This window comes from Cavia porcellus, unplaced genomic scaffold (assembly GCF_034190915.1).
Source record: "Cavia porcellus strain 051 isolate PalLab524CR breed Dunkin Hartley unplaced genomic scaffold, mCavPor4.1 scaffold_1, whole genome shotgun sequence".
NCBI classification, from domain to species: Eukaryota; Metazoa; Chordata; class Mammalia; order Rodentia; family Caviidae; genus Cavia; species Cavia porcellus.
The window spans coordinates 133,977,843-134,001,454 of record NW_026947484.1 but is presented as its reverse complement, the minus strand read 5'-3'; the positions used below and the strand labels follow the sequence as shown (position 1 = coordinate 134,001,454).

The 23,612-nt window shown below is 39.4% G+C and overlaps 1 protein-coding gene across 7 annotated transcripts in view; it reads left to right on the top strand.

The window, feature by feature from the left end:
* The first annotated feature begins 234 nt into the window (after positions 1–234).
* Positions 235–23,612, top strand: part of Phtf1 (putative homeodomain transcription factor 1) — a 57,942-nt gene continuing 34,564 nt past the window's right edge. For 5 of the 7 annotated variants that reach the window (XR_010039808.1, XR_010039793.1, XR_010039791.1 and 2 more), the window contains exons 1-3: positions 263–1,026; positions 1,271–1,345; positions 1,922–1,978. Coding sequence is in view for 1 of the 7 variants with exons in the window: in XM_003479238.4 (XP_003479286.1) it covers positions 1,301–1,345; positions 1,922–1,978 (102 nt within the window). In the remaining 6 variants the exon portion in view is untranslated. Of the gene's footprint in view, positions 1,027–1,264; positions 1,346–1,921; positions 1,979–9,471; positions 9,559–23,612 lie in introns of those variants that run through there. The other 2 variants (XR_010039819.1, XM_023561208.2) reach the window with 2 other exon arrangements.

Below are 23,612 nucleotides of genomic sequence, written 5' to 3'. Positions count from 1 at the left end.
GATGCAATCTCCATAGGCCTGCTTCCCTTATTCTAATTTGGGAAAAGCTACCTGTGACAGCCCCAGCCCTGTCCCTCTTCCTCTTGCACTCTTACAATCCACAAAGTTTTAAGTCCCAGAGCTGCTTAGGAGTGGAGAGGGAGTGCCTAATTTCCACTCCGCCATGCTCTGCGCTTCACAACGGCCGTTCACTCATCCATTACAGAAAGCCTGTGTGCAAGCTCCTGCAGGCTGCAACTCGAGACCCACGGACCCCCACTGAGGAACCAAGATGAAGTAATGAAACAAAGACGCGAACCAGGAACTTGGGGAACCGGAGTGCACAAGGGGTAGTTTTTTTCAGAAATGGTTTTTAATAGGAACCTAAGGGTGCTCTGAGGGAACTAGTCCCTGGCCGCAGAGAGCAGGGCGGCCTCCCCAGCCCCTGGTTCGGGAACCGGGCAGAGTCTTGAAGAGGAGGCCCGGGCCGGGGGCGGAGCCATCTGGGCTGCAAGAGCCGGAAAGCGGAAGCCGAGGCTGGCGGCGCCGCGGTCTACACCAGGCTCGGGTGCGGGTGAGTCACCGCCTCAGCGGGCCTGAGCCAGTGAGGACGCGCGACCGCTCTACTGCCGCCTCCAGGGCCCTGGGCCTTTGCACCTGGTTTTCTCCGAGGGGAACAAAGCCTTACCGTTGTGGCAGTGAGTGGCGGCCTAGCGCAGGCCCCTTCCCTTCGAATCCCCTTTCTTGCCCACTTTCTTGCCCAGTCCATTCTTTTACTTCATGGCCCATCACTAAACTGGTAGGTCGGGCTTGGAGAGCACGCAGTCTGTGACAGCAGACTGCCCTCTTTGGAGCGCGGGGCCGCCAGCTGCAGCCGAGGCTGGTGCGGCCGCCGCGGTCTCCATGGTAACGGCCCCGCCGGCGTCACGGCCTTGCGGGGAAGATGCGGCCTGCTGGGCCCGCCGCCTCGCCCCCGGCCTCTCCGCCCGGCCGTGGCCACTGAGGAGGAAGGACCCGGACTTCGGCCTGCCTGGCAGCGGGCACCAGGTGAGAGTCTAACGCCGGGGACGCGGGGGGCGGGCGAGTGTCCCCAGGCGCCTCTTTCCCGTCCTTCCCTGAATCCCTGAACTCGGGCTCGCAGAGTCCTGCAGAAGCGTCCCCGCCGTCGCGGCAACCGTTTGCGGGCTCCCCCTCCCAGTCCGAGAAAGGGACTGCTGCTCTCCGTGAGCTCCCCAAATGCCAGAGTAACCTTCAGCGACTGGACTCACCCACTGGTTTCCTTTGTTTTCAGTGAAATCACACACTCTGGCTGGAGACACAGATGGCCTCAAATGAGAGAGATGCTATATCGTGGTATCAAAAGAAGGTAGTATCAGTAATTGTGTTTGCAAAGCAGAAACTTCCCACAAGGAATATTACATTACTTTTCCCAGAATTTGATAATGCCAGGTATTATACAATATCTCAACATAAATGGAAAAATGGATGTACAAGGTCATTAAAAACCCAGTTCCAGCTCATAGAATAAGATTTTTAAGTTCTCTCCCTTCTCTGGACTGCATACACAAGCCGTGACAATGCTTTGAAAGTTTACTTCTGTTCAGACTAGATATGATTGAACCTTTATCTGTATGGCTCAGATTGGTACTCTTCTATTCTCTAGTATTCCTATTGAATTGTTTTTCTTAAGAAGTGGAAATATCTTTTAAGGTATTATTTAATTTGAAATATTTTAGATGTTGCTTTTTAACCTACTTTTAAATCCAGCTATGTTAGTTTTGAAGGACGTAGTTTTGGGAAATAATTTATTGTAAATCTGAGAAACAGAAACATTTTCCAGCTATATTAATATTTAGTAGATTAATGACTTCCGTGTGAGACTTGACTTTAAAATATAGATATTTGCCTGTACATCATATAAATAGCTTGCTCTTTATTTCAGATTGGAGCATATGATCAGCAGATATGGGAAAAATCAATCGAACAAACTCAGATTAAGGTAAATTGATTTCTTTGATTCTAGTTTTGTTTTACTGTGTTAATGTGAAGCGTGGATTGTACTTTTAAAAATCTGCACTTACCCACCAAGAGTAGCATTCTACATTCTTTGACGTTTATAAGAAACAAACAACATGCATAATAAGTACCAATTCACATGTGGCTTTAGTACCATATGTTGCATGTAAGTGGGTTTATGTAATTTTGGTCAGTTTTTATCATATGGCAAGTCAGATCCAGTACTGTCAGAATTTTAGATTTTTCAAGAGAAGCTGGAAATATACATTTATATGTGAAATTATCCAAATTTGTAAGATGTTGTTCTTTTGCTTTTTTTTTTTTTTTGGTACCAGGGATCGAACGAACTCATACCTCACGCTTGCCAGGCAGGCACTTTTGCCGCTGAGCTAAATCTCTGGCCCTGTTTTTTCTTTTCTGTCTTCCTTCTCCACTTCACCATCACCATCATCACTGTGCAAGCCAAATAAAATCCATTTTTGGCCTGAATCTAGCTTGTGGTTTCTGTTTTTTTTTTTTAAGACAGGCTCTTGCTCTGCAGTTCAGGCTAGCTTTGAACTCACTGTGTAGCCCAGGCTAGCCTCCAACTTCCAGCAATCTTCTTGCCTCAGGTACTGAAGTAATGGCCCCCATTTTTTTTTTTCAATCGTTGATTTAAATTGTGGTCTTTAAAATTTTCAGGCTCTTAAACTTTTTTTAATATACTATCTTTAGCATTGAGCAGATTTTTAGGTTATTTCCTGCTAAGTAAACAACCAAAAACTGATGTGTAATTTAGAATGTAAACTTATTAATTTATAACATAGGGAGGATTAAATAATCTAATATTTCAAAGTCAGATGGTAGGATCAAGAGAAGTGTGGTAATAGTGCCAGTGAAGACACTGAATGGTTGCTTGGTAGTCACATGTAATTGGGTAGTCTTGAGAGACGTGGAAAGTCTAAAGAGCCAACTATGGCCCTTAAGAGAAAGTATCTGTCTACTGACTTTAATTCTTAAATCTATAGGCTTAGGGTCTTACTGCTTTGGAAAGTGCTCATAAATGCCATTAGATTCTTGTTTTTGGACCCTTTTAAAAAAAGATTTGATACAGAACTTTAAGTACCTCTTAATAGTGTTTTACTTGTCTATAAGTTATACTAATTAGATTGGATCATTTAAATCTCTTTGGTAAACTATAATTAATCACTGTGTAGCATGCATTCTTTTATAGGCCGGTCAGTTAGCTATTTGAACTACATGGTAACTTTTCACAGTTTTGCACAGTTGTTAATTATTTATTTTAAATTGGAGATGGAATTATAATGATTAAATCCCCTAATTTTATGTTATGACTCTGTAAATCTCCTGTTATTCCTTTGTGAGGTGCTGCACAGTAGTAACAGTAAGTATGTAATGAAACAGATCTTGCTTTGTGACCTGTAGCCTTGTGATTTTGAACAAGTTAACGTAGTTTGTATGGGTTTTGGTTTCCATATCCTAAAAAGGATTTTTCTGGGTTTATAAAGTTTATGACACATAATATTTACTTCATTTTTGGGAATTGGTGTATATAAATCATATCTTGATTATTTTTGATCCTGTCCGCCTTAAAAAGATTTTCTTCTGTAGATTAAGGAGACTTCTTACCAATTTAGATTTTTCACTCTTATTTCCATGTCGTTCTTTTAGTGTCCCATATCAAAGTTATTTGTTAACCTGCATGTGTTCCTAGGCCTCAAGGGTAAGAATTATGTTTATAGTCCACTCGCAGAGCATCTGGATTCATATTAGAGACTCAATATTTATTGCTGTGATAAATTGACTATTATACATGTTTTTTACTCATTGTTCTCTTATGGATGACCTAGCAGTTCCTTAATGTGTATTTTTTAATTTAGCAGCAGTGAAAAGAGTGAAATTGAAGACAGTTATAAATGTTGACTGGGCTAACGTGCACACACATAAGAAGTGCAAAGAATACAGTAAAAAAGACAGACTTCTTTCTTGTCTTCATGGGTATTAGAATCCAGTGATGATGGGAGAAAATTCATGATATCTTTTCAAATATGTTTATTTAAGTTTTAGATAAAAATTGACCAAAAATATAAGAAAGTATTTAATGTACTTTAATAATAGTTTCACACAAATTCATATCTTTTTAAACCAAAATATAAAGAAAATATGAAAATAAATATAGTATCAGATTACAATACAGTTACAGAATTTTTTTTTTTTTTTTTTATTTTGGTACCAGAGGTTGAGCTCATGACCTCACATTTACCATGCAAGTGCTTGAGCCACTGAGCTAAATCTCTGGCCCTAGAATTTTTAATTACATTTATAGAAGTAAAGAACAAAATTTAAATAGGTACAAACTTTGAAGTTTTAAAAATATTACTTGGAATGTGAAAAATGATATGAATTCTTTTTCTTTTCTTTTTTGTTTTCTTGAAACAGAATCTCACTGTGTAATTGTGGGCTTGAACTAATTATGTAGTTTAGGGTTGCCTCAAACCAACTATGTAGCTCAGGCTGGCTTTGAAGTCAGGGTGATCCTTCTGCCTCAGTCTTCTGAGTGCTGGGATTACAGGTGTGTATCAGTATGCCCAGCTTTTTTTTTTTTTTTTTTACATTGTATCAGAGATTGAACTCAGAGCCTTGTACCTGCTAGGCAAGTGCTTTACAGCTAAGCTACGTCCTCAGTCTTAATTGGTATGAATTCTTCTACCAAATGCTTATTGAGCTACTGTGTTTAAGGTATTTTTGCCAGATGCTGAGAAGAAGAAAAATATTAACAAATAGAATAGAAGTATAGGAAGTATATACTAGCAAACAGAAGTATAGGAAATGGCAAATAGCCCTGTGTGGTTGGAGTATAGGTTGTGTACAGTGACAATCCGTAAATGAGTTTGAAGATTACCTGACCGCTTTGCTAAAAACTTATCCTGTGGGATTTTCGTGTAGAGATGGGACACTGATGCCTTTTTCCCAGGAAGCTGCTTTATTCTGGCCATCTCTGACTCTGAATTCCTATCTACAGGCTGACCTGTGAACATGGCATAGTTATACCCTTTTATACAATTTTTGTGTCTTTGTCTCCCTTATAGGGATACACTGTATAGTAACATTCCATACTCTGGTTATATATCATTTATGCTACAGAGTAACATCAAAAGTACATCTGTAGCCACTGAGGCTGATATTGTTGCATTGTAAAATATTTCTGCCCTGGCACTTTGAGAGGGCCTTATCACATTCCCCCTGCTCTGACCCCATTTTGTTTTATTTTATTTTAAAGAGAAGGGAAACAAAACCCATAAAAACATAAGACCCCGTTTTATTTTAAGTCAAAGACCATCCTGGAGCAGGGCGTGGTGGCTCACGCCTGTAATCCCAGCACTCGGGAGGCTGAGGCAGGAGGATCCTTGTGAGTTTGAGACCAGCCTGGGCTACAAAGTGAGCTCACGGCCAGCCTGAACTGCATAGAGAGACCCTGTCTCAAAAAAAGAAAAAAAAAAAAAAAAAAAAAAGACCATCCTGAGTCATAAGTTCAGGAATTTATATTTTCTTTGTAGCATCATTGGAAGATCAGACATTTTTCTTTTGACTGTTATTTCAGTGAGGCTGTAGACAGAGTGTATATCCAAGGGAGCCAGGCAGGGCAGGATCAGACAGGTTCCCCAAAGCAGGAGTGTAACTATGAGGGTTTTGAACTCTCTGAGAGTTGAAAACCATTCCACAAGCAGTCCCCCAGGGTCCCAGTCTTTCCAGGTCAGGGTTGGAACATGAACAGTTTTCCTCATTTGATCCGTAATCTCCTCTGTGACCTTTCCTTCATCATCTATTTGTAGGTAGCAATTGCTTAGTTTAAATTTCCCACAAACCCTTTCCTCGAAAGTAAGCAGATAATAAAGCCAAGTGATTTTGATAGATAGTAATATAGATTTTGGTCTCTGCTGGGCTAACAAGAGTTTTGGCAATTTAATTAGTTATAATTCCCATAGCTGCTTGTCACTTAACTATGCAGTTTTAGCCTATAAATGGAGGTGCTGCAGTAGTCCCAGGACCATATACTGAATTATGTTTTCAGGGGGCCATTTGTCGTCTTTCCAATTGCCAGTTTTCAGGTTAGAGCATTTTCTGTGTGTCTTCCTATCCCCATACACTTGGACCCCAGCTGTTCTTCCTTGGCAGGTGGAAGTAGAAAGGATGAATAGATTGTCCCTCATACACAAGTCCCTGACCTGTTTGAGGGAAGTGCAGCCTGTGTGGGTGTTCTGCATATCTAGTACAGGGGCCCATCATCTGATGTCTGCATGCACATCATCTAGACCCATCTTAGATGAGAAGAATTAGACAAAGGGTGTGTTCAAGTAGTAGTCAAGGGACGCCCCCCACATTGGGTCTTCCAGGCAGTTGAATTGTAGGACCTTTGACCCATACATAGTAGATTCTATACAGAGATTTTTTTTTTTGTCTTTTTCATTTTTATCGGTACCAGGGATCGAACTCACGACTGCCTGCTTGCAAGGCAGGCGCTTATGCTGCTGAGCTAAATCCCCAGCCCCTATATACAGAGATGTTGAACCGTCTTCCCCACTGTGCAAGACAGTGTCTTTTTTTTTTTTTTTTTTTTTGTCTTTTTCCTTTTTATTGGTACCAGGGATCGAACTCATGACTGCCTGCTTTCAAGGCAGGTGCTTATGCCGCTGAGCTAAACCCCCAGCCCCTAGACAGAGTCTTAAGTATTGAGGTTAAGAGAAGCCAAGCCCTTGAGGTAGAGCTGGGGGTACTGTGGCACTAATAAGGATCATGGGGATTTAATTGTGTAGCTTCCCATGGCTGTTGAGCCTCCTTGTGGATTCCCTTAAACATAGCAAGAAGAGACCTTCAGAGTCAGCTATGTCACTGTTAGGGTTAAAAGCCAGTTTTTGGTTATGGCCTGAATTGGAGGGGGCTCCTTTGTATTTCCTCATAAATGAGTGAAAAACCCAATAAGATTTGGCCACGCAGTCAGTAGTGACCCTCTTGAAATGTGGGTCAGTGCCTTGCCAAAGGGCCATTTTCCCACTTTGGGTTTCCTGGAGTAAAGATAGTAAAATTAATGAGGTTACAGGTTTCCAGTTCATCACTAAGAGTAGCTGCCCCTTTTTGGAGGAGTGCTACCTTACCTTTATCCTTGCAGGTGGCCCTTGAGACAGAACTTAAATAGGAGCAATAAACCCGGCAGTCGCTGTAACAGGTAGATTGCGGTGAAGCCTAGTCACCCCTACACGTATCATTCAGCCTGTATTCTTATTCCCATGATACATCCACATTTTAGGACTATCCAGGGATTTCCACTATTGGGAGCACATACATCAAAAAATAACCAGTGTGGCAGGTGGGGATTTGAAACCTAGGTTTTATTAATTAATTGTAAGAATTATTTCTTCACCTGAGGAGTGTTGGATTTCACACCATTCCTCAGTTGGGGAGTACTTTGGGTTCAAATGGGTATTGATTTTCATGTTTGTAGATAGAATAAGTTGTCTTATAAAGTGTGCAGGCTCCTTAGATCCGCCCTAAGCATGAAAAATGGGTGTGGTAAACTCCAAGTAACTCCCTGACCTGACCCAGTTGGGCAAATACATGGTCACATAATGGGGAACTCGGGTTCACCAGTGTAGCCCCAAGAAAGAGCAGCCAACACCAGCAAAACATCCCACCCACAAGAAGAAGGTGATGATGGCCAGCAAGCACCTTTTGCCGCATTTCCAGTCAGCTGGGGTAGTCTTGGAAAGCAGGGCTAGGGGCCCAAATACAGTTAAGAGCCAAGGGTAGCAGCACATTGCAGATAGAACAAAAAGGATTCAGCCCATCTGTGTTGCCAGTCAGTGGCATCTTCAGGCTTCTGTGCATAGACTAGGCACTCTCTGGAGTGACTAGAGCTGGGCTGTTGTCTTTCAATGGTGTTTTTATGATCTCAGTCTGCTTCAGATTGTCAGTTTACATGGTGCTTGACTGAGTTGGGAATACACTCCCAGTCTTGAGACACTGAGTTTATTTTGCTGTAGTGAATTCAGGATACTGTTTCATCCTTACTGCTGTGAGCGTGGATAAGATAACAGTGCATGGGCCCTTCCGAAGCGCTTAAGGGGTTGGGCATTCCATTCTTTTATCCATGCACCATTCCCTAGCTTGAAAGGGTGTCTGTGGTCAAACTCACAGTGAATCATTCCTTAACCCATTCATGTAGGATGGCTAAGCCTGAGCCTGACAGTTGTCTTAGATTGAAGTTCCAACAGTCTTTTAAATCCCCTCTCATGCCCTCAATAAGATGAGGGGTGCCCCGTAGAGAACTTCAAAAAGAGGAAGCCCTGTCTATTTAGTGGGATTAGATCTAATCCTCAGCAGAGCTATTGGCAAGAGTTAGTCCCAGTGCAAGTGAGTTTCCTGACAAGGCTTGCTCAGCTGTAGTCTAAAAGTCTGGTTCACTTGCTTTACCTTCCTTGCATGTGGGGACAACAGTATGCTGCATGCAGTTTCCAAGTAATCTTTAGTCCTTTGGCTACTAACTGCACTGCCTCTTTGATGAATGTTGGCCCACTGTCTGATCCTGTGGTAGCAGGAATTCTAAAACCGGATGATTTCTCACAGAAGGGTCTGAGAGGTGCCTCAGAAGGCCACCTCAGGTACCTTTATCATGCAGGTGGGGAAGTCCTCTACCGAGCCTGAGAAAGTGCACACAGAAACTAGCAAATGCTTATAGCCACTAACATGAGGAAGGTCAGTAAAATCCACAACCACATTTTCAAATGGGGCTCCTCCAACAATTTGTACCCCAGGAGTGACCCTGGGCCCTCAGTGTGGGTTATTGCCGGCACACATTTCACATTGTTTATACACCACCTGGGCTATGCTGGAGAGCTGAGTAATGTAGAAATGTTTGACTCAGAGCAGTCTCAAGAATTGCCCAGCTCTTATGGGTGTCCCGATGAAAATTTCTGACAAAAACTGGAGCTAGCGTCTCAGGGATTACTACCAGAGCTGCTTTAAACTTTCACCATCTTCCTGGGCAGTAACTTCAACCCCTATCCTATGTCTTTTTTTTTTTTTTTTTAATCTTTTTTCATTTTTATTGGTACCAGGGATCGAACTCATGACCACCTGCTTGCAAGGCAGGTGCTTATGCCGCTGAGCTAAACCCCCAACCCCTCCTATGTCTTAAACCAAGCAACCTCATTGTGTGAGTAATGAGAGTTCCATTATATTAATGGACTAGGAAATAGTGTGGGGACTTGGTCCGAAGACTGCTGTTTCCCTGGTGGCCGCCAGCTTAGCTTCCTATGTGCTTTGCAGTCTCCTTGAGTAGCTATGTATCTCCCTTATGTTCCTGACAGTGTATGACTGCCACCCTTTTTGGGGTCCATATGGCACCCAAGAGTTCAAGGATTTCCCTGCCATGTGTTATGTTTTTCCCCCTGAGTTTATCAGGCCTTTTTCTTTACATAGAGCCCGTGCACATGAAGGGTGGTGAAGGCATACTTAGAGTTCGTGTATATGTTGACGAGTATTCCTGCTGCCAGCTGAAGTGCTCAGGTAAGTGAGTGAGCTCCATTTTCTGTGGCGCAGTCTCATTTGGCAGAGATGTTGCTTCAGTGATGAAATTCAGGATTACCAGGAATACCCTGCAAGGCATTCTCCCTCTTTTACAAAACTACTACCATTTGTGAAATATTGACATTGGGACCCTTGAGGGACTGGTCCCTAAATCCAGTCAGCTGGAGAATGCCTCATCCGTGACCTCAGTGCATTCATGATCTGGCTGGCCTGGCCTGACAGACGATAGGGTTGCTGGGTTTAGGGTCTGAACTACTTTCAGGTGAATGTATGGATTTTCATATAACATCTCCTGATGTCTGACCATCTGGGTGTTAGCCAGTATTGCCCTTTGTACTCTATTAATTTCAGAACTGATTCTGGCACTTGGACTGTTACTACTTGTTGAGTAGTGAGTTTGTCAGCCTTTGCCACTAAGATGGTTGTAGCTGTAAGTGCTCACAAACAAGGTGGTCAGCCCTGGCTAGCAGTGTCGAATCTCTTGGAGAGGTGTGCCTCCGGTGGATGCCAGGATCTCTGGATTAAAACTCCCACCACTATGCCAATACTCTTGTGGATGTACATAAGGAAAGGCTTAGTCATGTCTGGAAGTCCTAGACCTAGTGCATTGGTGAGGGCCTGTTTGATCTCTTCAAAGACTTTCTGTTGTTCTTCTTTCCATAACAGAGGTTCTTGCATCCCCTCTACTTTTGTGTGCTTATAAAGGGGTTGCAGCAGGACTGAGAAGTTAGGTATTCAAATCCTATAGAAACCTGGGGACCGAGAAACTTTCAGTCCTGTTTGTTGGAACTGGGATTGAACAAAATTCTTGTTTTCTCTGAGACCCAAGATGCCATTTTCCCTGTGACAAGTGGAAACCAGTGTATTTTCTCCTGGCCATTTTGGGCCTTCTTTCTTGAGACCTTATAGCTGGCCTCCCACAGGCGAGTAAGGAATAATCGTGTCCCTTCCATGCAGCTTTTCTGTGTTTGGCTAGCCAACAGAAAGTCACCTACACAGTGGAGTAATACACAACCAGGTCCGTGGCCAATGCTGTGCCAAAAGTTTTGGGGAAATTTTCAACCCTTGTTCTTGTCCAAGTCAGTTGGCTTTTGTTGCCATTTTCCTGAATTTTCCAACTGGAAGGCAAAAATTGGCTGACTCTGTGGGACCAGACGAATACAAAGGAAGGCATTCTTGAGGTCTGTGCATGTAAATAAGGCTATTCTAGCAGGGATGAGGCCCAAGAGAGTGTAAGGATTTGAGACAATGGGGTGTAGGGTAATGCTGGCCTGGTTTACTGCTTGTACATACTGAACTTTGGTGCCCCATTTTTACAGACAGAAGAGGCATGTTCCAAAGTGACTGATAAGATTGAATGATCCAATGATATGAAAGCCTCTCTAAGTGCTTTTGGGTCCAAATCTGTGCCTTGTAAGGGATGAAATATTGTCTTTGGTGAATTGGCTCTGCTCCTGGTTATCCTTATGGGGTTATCCTAATGGTTCAGCCAAGGTGGCTGCTAATAAGTCTGCCTCCTTCTTTGTCTTGTGACTCACCTCCCATTCAGCCTCCTGATTTCAGTTGAAAAACACTTTCGTTTGACTGAGAATTGGTTGGCATTCATTTCAGCAAAACTTTCCAATTTCTGTAACTTGTGTCTGAGATGTTCTTGAACCTGCCTGACAAATGGCTTATCTACCATCCATTGATTCTCAGCCACTTCCAGGTCAAAGAGGATATACAGATGTAACACTTCACTTGGCCTTTTGTAAATTAGCTCCAGCTTTCTCCTGGCACTTAGAGCACCTCCAAAATTTTGCTCATTGTTCATGAGCACTTTTTTCTCCTTTTTTAATCCCCTTTAGGAAAGTCTCCTGGTACCATGTGATTGAGGTGAGCTCTCCTTCTGAGTTTGGGTCCCACCAAGACTTCTCTCCTGGGAATTGGTTGTGGGTATAAGCCTGGGGATTCAGCATTTTAGCTGGGGCACTTTCTTTCATCTGTTGTAGGGTGGCTTGTGTGACATAGTGGCACACCTCAGTGTTGAATAGGGTTAGGAGGAGTTGCTAGCAATCAGTTCATGTGTGCTGGTGGGTTTGGATAATGGACTACACTAAGCCAATCATGGCCTGGGGTTTCCCAGTATAATAAAAGTGTATGATTCTTCCAGTTAAGGAATTCAGTAGTAAGGGATTGATACACTGTCATTCCCTTCCTTGGATCTGCCCCTTGGATTATAATATAAATGGGTCCTTGTATCTCTTGAAGAGCTGCTGGAGGGCTTCTCTTGACAAGTGTCCACAGGTATGTGGTGAGTCAGACTGGGCAGCACAGGGTAGGCTGCCATTGGAGGAGCATTACAGAGGCCTGTGGTCAGGTCAGAACTTTCTTGCTGTCTCATTCACACACACACACACACACACACACACACACACACACACACACAATGGTCAGAACTTTCTTGTTTCATTCACACACACACACACACACACACACACAATGGTCAGAACTTTCTTGTTGTCTCATTCACACACACACACACACACACACACACACACACACACACACACACACAATGACTCCAACTCACCCTCAACCTTGGCGCTTGGGGCCAAGGTTTCATTTCTTGTAGAGCTGCTCAGACAGCTCTGGTACTCCAGTCTGTCACCCAGTACCTGAGAGTTGAGATTTCAGTTTCAATGCTCAATGCTTCAATGCAACTCTAGAAAGTGTTCACTTTCCTCTTTTGCCTCTTGAAAGGCAAGAACTATCAAATAGAACCCGGGTGATACCAGATCTGGCATGGGGTGCTCCCTGAACTGGTTCCTGGGCCTCCAAGGTCTGTTGTGTACCTGGAGCTCTTGCTCCGGAACTTTGGGGGAGGGGTCAAGCTCCCCTATGGGTCTAGTGATACGCTGATGCTGGGCATTGTTGCATTTCCTGATAGAGGTTTGGACTTTAGGGACAAAAGAGATAGAAATGTACCATCTCCAAATCCTGGATGAGCTCCTAGAAATACTAGAGGATTTTCATGCAGAGAGATGAGCACTGAGGGCTTTTTCCCAGGAAGTAACTTTATTTTTGCCTAGCACTGACTCAGCAGATTACTATCCAAAGGTTGAACTCTCAACATGGCATAGTTGCACTCTAATACAATTTTTGTGTCTTTGTCTCCCTTATATGGGCATATACAACAGTTTACTGTCTGATTGGGTATGATTTATGTTACAGAGTTATATCAGAATTACATGTGCCACAAGAGGCTGATACTGCTACACTGTAAAAAGTTCTGACCCCAACATGGTGGGAAGGGCTGTACCACACTTCAGCTACTCTTCTATAATAAATGGCAAGATGTTGGTAGGTTTTTTTTTAGTAGGCAGGCCACATCCTATTATCCAAGTATAGAAGTAGAAATAGAGACATTGTAACAAAATCTATGGAATGTTGCCACAGTAATACTTGATGAAATGGTATCATTCTAGGTATATATGAACCAAAAATGTCTGGATAACTAGAAAGAGTTATAATTAATCAAATTAATATTGAAGACCCTAAACTGTGTGTGGTGGTGCATGCCTATAATCGCAGCACTCAGGAGGTGGAGACAGGAGGATTACTTTGAGTTTGATGCCAGCGTGGGCTACATAGTTCAAAACTAGCCTGAATTATATAGTGAGACTATCTCAACAACAACAAAAATTAATATGTATATACATATGTGTACAAAATATATGTATATGTATGTGTGTATATATAACTATATAACATGTATAATTATATAACAAATATAACAAATTATATATATATATATATATATATATGCATAGATATGCACAATTTTTTTTCTACAGAGGGGAAATAGTAATAAGTCAAAACAGGGAAAAATACCAAAATAAAATAGGTGTTATATATTCTTCATTTAATAAATAATTGTTGAGTGCCTACCTACAATGTGTCTGAGAGGTGGCTAGATTTACATAATTGTTAAGCAGAAACACTCAGCATTTTTCTTTTTTTGGAGCTTTTGTTAAAATGGGAGCAAACAATAAAAATAAAACATTCGAGACAAATCCTAAGAGCTAGTATTTACAAACTATCACTTAAAGGAATGGACTTAGTCAAGGTCCTTAGATAAACTTTCCCTGGGAAACTAATACTTCCATGAGATCAGAAGGATTAGTAAAATTTAATTAGGTCAAGAACAAATATACTAATCCGACACAAACTCTTTACAAAAAATCAGGGAGAAAAATAATACCTCTCAAGTTCATTCTATGAGACCAATATTATGTTGATACAAAAGCTAGATGAAGACATTTTAAGAAAATTTGTTGTGAACATAAGGTGTAAAAATCTTTAACAAAATGTTAACAAACCAGTTTTAGCAGCATATAAATGGATTATCCATTGTGATCCAGTGGGATTTATCTCAGAAGTAGAACATTGGTTTAACATTTGAAAATAACCACTATGGAAATCAGTATGGAGATTCCTTTAAAAAAAAAAACCAAACTAAAAACTAAAAATAGAATTAGCATCCAACTCAGCCTTCCCTTTAAAGTATCTTCTTAAAAGAGTTAAAGGTATTGTATTACAATGATACATATATCCATGTTTATAATATCACAAATTATAATAGCTAAATCTTGTAAGTTGCCTATGTGTCCATCAACAGATGAATGGAAAAAGAAAATATATTTTTACTCTGCCATAAAGGAGTCATATAGAAAAATGGATGTGTCTTGAGACTATACTGTTAAGTAGCGCATGATTTCTCATATATAACAAATGCAAAGTAGAAATAATTTTAAGAGCAAAATAAAAAGATAAATAACAGGAAACATCTTTTGTAAGTGGGAAGGGGACAAAATGAAGGGAGTGGGGGAGAGGAGGGGAAGTGAAAAGAATTAAGATATGTTATATATATGTACAAACTCCTCATAATGAGTGTAATTACTATGTACTGCAAATGTATTAAAATTTTTTAAATTTTAAGAAAGAATAAATTAATATAATATAATACCATGTTAATAAAATACATAGCCACATGAGAAGGCATATAAAAAGCCTTTGACAAAATTCAGTGCCTATCAATGATAAAGTAGGAAAAGAAGTTAAGTCCCTCAATCTGTTAAAGGTTGTCTATTTTAGATATCACACTTAATGGTTAAAGACTGAATGTTTAAAAAAAAGAAGATTGAATGTTTCCCCCTAAAATCAAGAAAAAAAGCAACGATGCTTGCTTTCACTACTTTTATTTAACAGTGTTCTAGGCGTCCTGGCCAGTGTCATAAAGCAAATTACAGAAATAAAAGGCATTGAGATGGGAGAAAAATGATTTTATTCATGTTGACATAACTATATTTCTGAAGTCTTAAACCATTGAAAAAAAGTTACATGAGTTTGGCAAGGTCTTTGTTCCTTTTGATTTTTTAAATTTTTTGTCTTTTTTTGAGACAGGTTCTTACTACATTAGTTTGGGCTGGCCTTGAGCTCACTTTGTAGCCCAGGTTGGTCTCAATCTCTTAATGATCCTCCTGCCTCTGCCTCCTGAGTGCTGGGATTACAGGTGTGCACCACCATGCCTGGGTAGGCAAGGTCTTTAGATTGAAGGTCAGTATATAGAAATTAATATTTCTGTACAACAGCAATGAGTAATCAAAAACTGATATTAAAACAGGTAGGAGGACTGCATCAAGTTCAAGACCAGCCTGAACTATATAGCGACACCCTGTCTCAAAAAAGAGTAAAAATGAACATTAAGAGACAACAGTATCAAAGAGAATAAAAATAAGTAGGAATAAGTTTACATAGAAAGTGTGAGAGTATAAAACACTGCTCAGAGAAACTAAAGGTCTAAATAAATGACTTAATGTTTCGTGTTCATGATCTAAAAGACTTCAATATTGTAAGGTGGCAGTTCTCTCCCAGTATATCCATGTAGTTAACATAATCCCTTTGGAATTCTAGACAGCTATTTTTTTCTTTTGGTAGAAACTGATAAATAGAGAATGTTTTAACATTTTTAATGATGGTCACCTGAGTCCCCAAAGTAAGACTAAGACAAATGCTGCCTATTACTACTCACATGCTATTTGCAAGATATTTGCTAATACTTTAATACTTTCTTTTTTGAATTTTCTTTTTTTTCTAAATAATATTATAGAAAACTACATTTGTAAATGACATAGTTTTAGCTGTGGAGAATAAAAAAGGCTAGTCAAGCTGAGGAGCTTCTGCAGCTGTATTCTTTATGTGGATGATGGGTGCATGATTGATGAGCCTCCTCATTAAAGGTGGCATTTTGAGTACATGCATTAATCTCCATTTGTTCTCTTCCTGAAATTACTTTAAAATTACAACAAATAAGAAAAAAGATACCATCCTGTGAGGTCTGAGAGAAGGAGAGAGTGGACATCAATGAGTTCCTGCTGGCTTGAACTACCAGCGGTGCATGCATTTCTCATTGGGCAGTTTGTACCACCAGTGGTACAAATGGATCTAGTCACTTTTTTTGGTCTTTTTACTAATAAAATTAATTTAAAAACTACCCAGTGAACAGTCATGCATATACCTTGGGTGGTTCAAGCTGCCTGGCAGCGAGACATGAATTATAGTTCTATCATGAATGTTTGTTAAATTTAGTGTTATCAGCACAACTTTGAAATTTGGAAAGCAGAGGATAGGGAGGTAAAAATCTTAAGTGTTTACAGTAGAGAAAACTAGTAAACTAGTAAAACTCCTGTGTTTAATTTCTGAAAGACTTAGGAATTAGATGCACCAGGTAAAGTTTCAGGAATGAGACACAACCTACAAATAGGATTGTTTGAGCACATGTGTCAGGCATGAGACCACCACTGGATCTTCCTTATTTCCTCATAGCTCCATCATTACCATTATCTTCTTCTGACAGAGGACCGAACTAAACCTTGTTTTCTGGTGAGGCTGATCCAGAAAAGTCTTGTATTCTGGAACCAGAAACAAATGACAGTTGAGTTAGGGGCAACATCTGGTAACAGCTATAGAAAACTAATTTTTTTGGGACTGCAACTGAGTGACTAAAAACCCACTAAGGGTATATAAAGGTAACATGTGTGGCTATTCCTCCACAGTTAAGTGCCACAATTCCAAAAGCTTCATCCATTGCACCCTGAGCTTATATTCAGCATTTTAGTGCCTACCCCCTAATATGAATCAATCATTTGAGACTTTAAAAAAGGAAAGGAAAAAGAAGTAATAAAAGAATCATTTTTTACCCCTGAAATTCTGGGGATTAAATCTAGGTGTCCTCTACCATTGAGCTATGTCCCTACTCCTATTTATGTGTCTATGTCAGTATTTAGAAATAGGCTCTTGCTAAGTTGCTCATGCTAGCCTCTAATTTATGACCTTTCTGCCTCAATCTCCCAAATAGGTGGGATTACATATATGTACGACCATGTTCACCTGAGAGGACTATTTTTTTTTTTCTTGGTATTAGGAATCAAACTCAGAGCCTTGTGCTTGCCAGGCTGGTGCTGTGTTGTTGAGCTACATTCCCAGCCGCTAAGAGCACTATTTTAAAGACATTATTTGTAAAGAACTATAAACTATAAAAATGAAAATAGTGTACAAGAGATGGCCAACAAGTAATTATAGCTAATGATACAGTGTATTCTTGAAAATTGCTTAGATACAAATGTTCTTACTCCCAAAATGGTAGCTATGTGAAGTAATGCATTCATAATTAGATTTAGTCTTTCCACAATGTACAGAGACGTTATACTTATAATGTTGATTTATAATGGAGTTACACTCTCAGCAACCTGTTAATTGAAAATATCATAGATTGAAAATAGATTTAATATACCAACCACCAGGATGTCGTAGCTTAGTAATACAATGTACACAGACCACATGGGATATTTACCCTGCATCTTATGAGTGAGTAGGAGCTGTGGATTACTGCCACTTTGCGGTGTCACAAGAGAGTTCATACGCTGTATTGCAAGCCCACAAGATGACTGAAATTTAAAAAATGATTTTGGTTGAATCCTTTTTGCTTTTGCAATATTGCAAAGTTGAACTACTGTAAGTTGGGGACTCTCTGGGCATATACTTCAAAATATGTTGTATACATTTATAAACACAGGTTTATAAATTTAAGAAGAATGCCTAAACGATTTTAAGAAGAGAACTAAAAAATACTAAAATTCAGTTGAAAAGTTGGAAGAAAAAATTCAGACTATTTTTCTTCAAAACAGTATAAAAGAACATGAAAGAAATAGATAATACACTTCATGTAGGAAGTCTTAACGTTCAGCTCATGTGTATTCCAGAAATTATTAAATAAAATAAAAGATTCTCCAGAATCTTTCCAAATTAAAAAATCTTTTGAGTGATCGCACACACTAAGAAACATTGTGACATTTCAAAAACATTGTAGAAATTTTGGCTGGTCCGATGATAGTGGGTTATCAGAACTTATTAACATTAGTGTCACTAAAGTTGGCATACCCCCCCCCCACTGCTAAATTTGACTGGCTTTAAAAAAAAACATTGTAGAAATTTTAAGCACAGTGGAAGGAAGAAAGGATCAAAACAGAGCATATGCAAAGATTGGGATCTAAATGAGAGTGAGCCTCTAACTAGCAACTTCTGTGTCTTGCAAGGCTCATAATTTACCTCATGTCAAAGTCTGTGTCCTCTTCAGCACTACGGGGGTGGTGTCCAGGATGTCACAGTCCACAAAGCCTAACACTTTTGGCCTTTAAGTTTGTTCACTCCTGATTTAGATTACTAAAGTAGGTTTTTTGCTTTTTTTTTTTAACTTGGTGACTCCTTTTTCTTGCTTACTGACTCCTAACCTTTCAGCTCTTTTCCTCAGTGGAGTCAAGGCTATTGTTGTTTTAATACAAATTTGTTATTTTCCTCACTTGACTTCCTAGTACGTTTAAAATAAGAGCATACTGCTGGAATAGTTTGATTTCTGCAGTATGGCTTTTCCTTGCCTTACCAGTTTATCTCTCTCACCCATATCTTGTCCCCTTTCCACTTCTACTCTACATTAGGCTTTGTTGAATTTTCTTTTAATTTTGGCTATGAGCTCTGTTTCCTGGTTCTTTCATATCCTTTTCTTTCTTTTTTTTATATGCCTTTCCTAATTCCCTCTTTTGTTGTGTCCTGTGCTCTCTTCCATCACACCACCTCATGACCAACCTGGCAAATTCTTAGGTAGATTTCAGATTTTCAGATTGGATATTATTTTCCTTTGGAAGTCTTTGTTTGACTTCTTCAATGTAAGTTGGGTACCCTTAAACGTGTTCCTGTAGTGCTAAACTTCTAAAGTATTGTTTTATTTATTGTTCATCTGCCCTAGATTAGGGATGATTTCCTTTTTTTGTGCCAGACTTCTATAGCAGTTTGACTCTTCTAATTGCAAAAAAATTGAAAATTTTGGCACACTATGAAATAGAGATGTCACAGGGTTCACTTGTCTTCTCAGTTAAATAGAAAGTCCAACAATATTGCAGCAATGCCTCCCGCCTTTTGGTTACTCTGTTGCAGCAAAACCTGTAGTGTTTTTGTCCCTGTATCTAAAAGTAGGTACTTCATTTGTCAGGTGCTTCTGAGCTTGTGGTAGTTTTGGAGTTACTGGGGAGCTAACAGTAGGGAGGGCTGAGCACAGCCTACAGCTGGGGCTCTGCAGAATTCCTCCATGGCCACTAGTGCAGGAGAGACCTGCTTCTGCCTCATTTTCTCTCCCTGGGATGCCAAAGTGAAGGTGGAGGCAAGCAGAAAATCTAGGCACAGTTCCCAGGATTTAATCCCAACAGACCTTTCAAAGTCCTGCAGTCTCGTTTAATCTAGAAGAAAATTTACATAATTACTAGGGTTATGTTTTGTACCGTGTGAGGGGCAAGATAATCTAGTCCGTAAGAGCACACACTTTGGAGTCAAAATGATTGGGCTGAAATCTCTGAGCCTTGGTTTTCTCTCTGTGAAGTGAGGATGATAAAGATACCAATCTTGGGATCGGGGATTTAGCTCAGTGTCATAAGTGCCTGCCTGGCAAGCACCAGGTCATGAGTTTGATCCCTGGTACCAAACAAACAAAAACCCCAAAACAAAAAAGATACCAATCTCACAGAACAATTAGGACTCAAGGTGTCAAATAAGTTGATACATTTTAGGTAAAGTGCTTTAGTGCCTGCACTATTTCTGCTTGTACAGACTATGCAATGTGTGGGACAAAGCCAAGGCATCCTAAAACAAGCATGTGGCATGTATTTTTATTCTCTTTCAGTGTAAAATACACAAAAATATACTGTGATTTTCCTCTTCCCTCTTACAACTATCGTCATAAATAAATTTGTGACTTCTGTTTCCATAAGAAAAAAACCAAACTAAAACAAAGCAAACAAACAACCCAAGAAACAAAAACCAGTAGAGGAGCTGGAGGGGGCGGGCTTGTTCCTGAGAAGCCAGTTTCTCTTACATTTGCCTTTCCTTCAGTACTGTACAGAATCTGAAGACAGCTATGTTTTGATTTCATTATTACTCTGTGGCAAGCTCATGCAGAAAATCTGGCACATGGAATATGCATGTTGAATATTTATTGAGAGAATTGTTTTCTTCATTAGAGGAGGCTTGTAGAATTTGGAATAAACTAGTTAATGTGAATTTTAATTTGGTGACATAGGTAAAATATCTAGAAAGCAAACAGTAGAAAAATCTTTTTGGCTTTAAAGTCAAAGCACTTGAAGCTCCTTTAACTGGAATACTGTAGGTGCAAATGTCTATAAGGGTATGTTGATTACAGTACAACATATATATTTAATATCTATTTAATGTTGTTATTTTGAGTTAAGGTCTTGCTGTATAATCCAGGCTGGCCTTGAATTCACTATGTAGCCCAGGCTAGCCTACAGCTCATGGTGATTCGCCTGCCTCAGCTTCTTGAGTGCTGGGACCATAGGTGTGCAACATTATGCCTGGCACTTTTTAAATTTTAATTTCTCATTTTGAATATAAGTTCACTATTCCCATTAGAATTATGAATATTTGAAGAATTATTGTTTCTTCAAGGGGTAACTTAAATTATTTTCAAAATTTGATACCTTACATTTAATTTTATTATGATTTAGAGATTTAGGACATTTTTCTCTAAAATCTGTAGCTATAGTTGAGTTGAATTAAGCATAGAATTCACTTAAGATAAATTGATTGACCATACCTATTTACAGCTAACGATAAATACTGACTCAGTGTCTAAAGTAGGGAAATAGCAAATTACAGTATCCTTTAATGTTTGTAATGTTAATGCTTAAATAGCTAACTTAAAAAACTAGATTAAGAATTAGTATATGTATGTTCTGATTCATCTTTCAAAAGTTTAATTTATTAATAGTAATTTAACTGTTAAGCAAACCAGGAGTTTGAAACAGAAATGAATAATAATTTTACAAATTTACACTCAATTTATAACTATAGCAGGGTTATCATCACTGTTAATTCCTGAATTTTTTCTGTGAAAACTGTTATCTACATGATAATGAAACTATTAAGTGGGACTTCTTTGAAGCAGTAATGATCAACCTAAGGGCCTTTACAAACCTGGGGATGTGCCATGTATTTTGTGGAGGTCTGTGCATTTTAACTTTTAAGAGAAATGATTATAGTTACTTTAACTTGAAATGGTAGAAGACTTGAGACCTTGAAAGACATTTTCTCCTCATTTTCTGAAAAAATGTTGAAGACTAAATTTCTAGTTAAATGTTATAGGTTGGCCACATACTTTTGTGATCTTTCACTTCTGAATTACCACTGACCTTACAGTGAAGGGGCTGGGAATTTAGCTCAGCAGCATAAGCACCTGCCTGGCAAGCAGGAGGCCACAAGTTCGATCCCTGGTACAAAAAAAAAAAAGGAAATTACATTAAAGGAATATTTTCTTTTGAGGAACTTGTATGACCCCAGAAAACCGCGTCTGGGTATTAATGTTTGGTGATTCCATTAGTGAAATGGCAAGATTTCTGCATGGCTTCAAGGCTTCCAAATCAATAAGCAGAGGTTCTAATAAGTTAAAAAAAAACCCTGTTATTTAAGTAAAATACATTAAATGTGGATGTACTTATGCACTACAGAATTATAAGTGTAGAGTTTGGGGTATTTTCATAGACTGAATATAATGGTGTCACAGGCACTCAAACTAAGATAGCAAACATGCAGTGCCCTGTGCTCTCTTCCATCACACCACCAGCAGAGGTAAAGCGTGTCCTCACTATGAGCGCACAGTAACTTTGCCTGATGTGAGGATTATGTAAATGAAATCATACAGCATACGTGCTTTTTTCATCTAATATGTTTTGTTCCACCTGATTGTGAGATTTGTGTGTTGCGTGTGATATAGTTTATTCAATACGGTATTACCTGTTCTGCTGGTAAGGAGGATTTCAAGTTATTATTGATGGATATTTCCAAGTTGAGGCACTGTTTCTTTTTCTATCTCTGTCTCTGTCTCTGTCTCTCTTTTTTTGGTGGTATGTAGGTCTTTTATACTGAGTCTTGCTAAGTTCACTAAATTGTGCAGATTGGGCTCAGACTTAGAATTCTCCTGTCTCAGCCTCCTAGAGTTCTGGCATTACAGACTGGGGGATGTATGTCAGGTCTAGCTAATGTGGGCTCTTTGTAAAATTTTTTAATTAAAAGTAAAAGACAGAATGAAATAAAAAAGGAATAGAAGAAAAAATAGTAAAGATTAGAAAACACAACCCCTTATCAAACTGTCAACATCATTTTTCATATAGATTGTAACATTTTGAGTCTTACATTTCTGTAAAAATAAAAAAGACTCAGAATAGTCTAAACAACTTTGATAAAGGAACAAGATTAGAACTCCACCCACCGCAGCCCCAAGACTTACCACAAAGTTACACCAATCATTACAAAATGGCATTGAAGATACACCAACCATCAAAGTACCAATATAAAGTCCTGAAATAGATACCCACATAACAGACATTTGATTCTGGCTAAGATGCAGAAAGAATTGTACACTAAATAAGTGTACTGGAACAACTGGATATTCACATGCAAAAAACCCAAACCTTATAGTATGTCAAAAATTTCTTAAAACATCCAAAAGTCAGCTCAAAAGGGCTCACAGTGGGTTAGTTAAAGTGAAGGCAGATGTTATCTAAGTTACTGCTTGGTTGAAGTCATCCTCTCTGGGACAAAATACATGTTTTTTTCTTACTGTACTAATGAAACAATGTGATGATTATGCATGTGAGACATTTATTTCACTAATAAGTATGTTTTCAAGATGTATCCACTTACCTATAAAAATATCCAGTTTATTATTCTTTATGGCTGAATAGTATTCTATTATGTGGAAATATCACATCTTTTTAAAACTATTCTCCATTGATGGGCATTTAGATTCTTTCTAAGATCTGGTTATTATAAACTAGGCTGCTTTAAACATGGTGCACATATATATTGCTGTGATATGATGTTTTTATTTCTTTTGGGAAGGGAAATAGCTGCATTGAATGGGACCTCCAATCCTAGTTTCTGGAGGAATCTCCACACTGATTGCACCAGTCTGCATTCCTATCAACATTGGAGAAGTGTTCCTTTTTCCCCACAGCTCCTCCAGCATTTGTTATTGGTTGATTTCTTAATACTAGCCATTCTTTCTGGGGGTGAGGTGAAATCTCAATGTTGTTTTAATTTGTATCTCTTGAATGGCCAGTGCTGTTGAAGATTGGGGGCTCTTTTCAATATTATGTAAAAATTTTATACACATTATTTAGTGGTAGTGGGCATCTGCAATTCCAGTACTCTGTGAGGCTGAAAAATTAGTATTATTAAGTTCAAGCACAACATGGGCAATTTAATGACTTAGCGAAACCCTATGTCAATAACTGTGTAGAAAAGGGAATTGGGACCGTACCTCAGTGTGAAGGCACTGGGTTTAATCTCCAGTATTGCGTTTTTAAGAATACACACACATACAAGTGTGTATGTATATTGTGAGGATTTGAGTTATAGAACTTGGGATA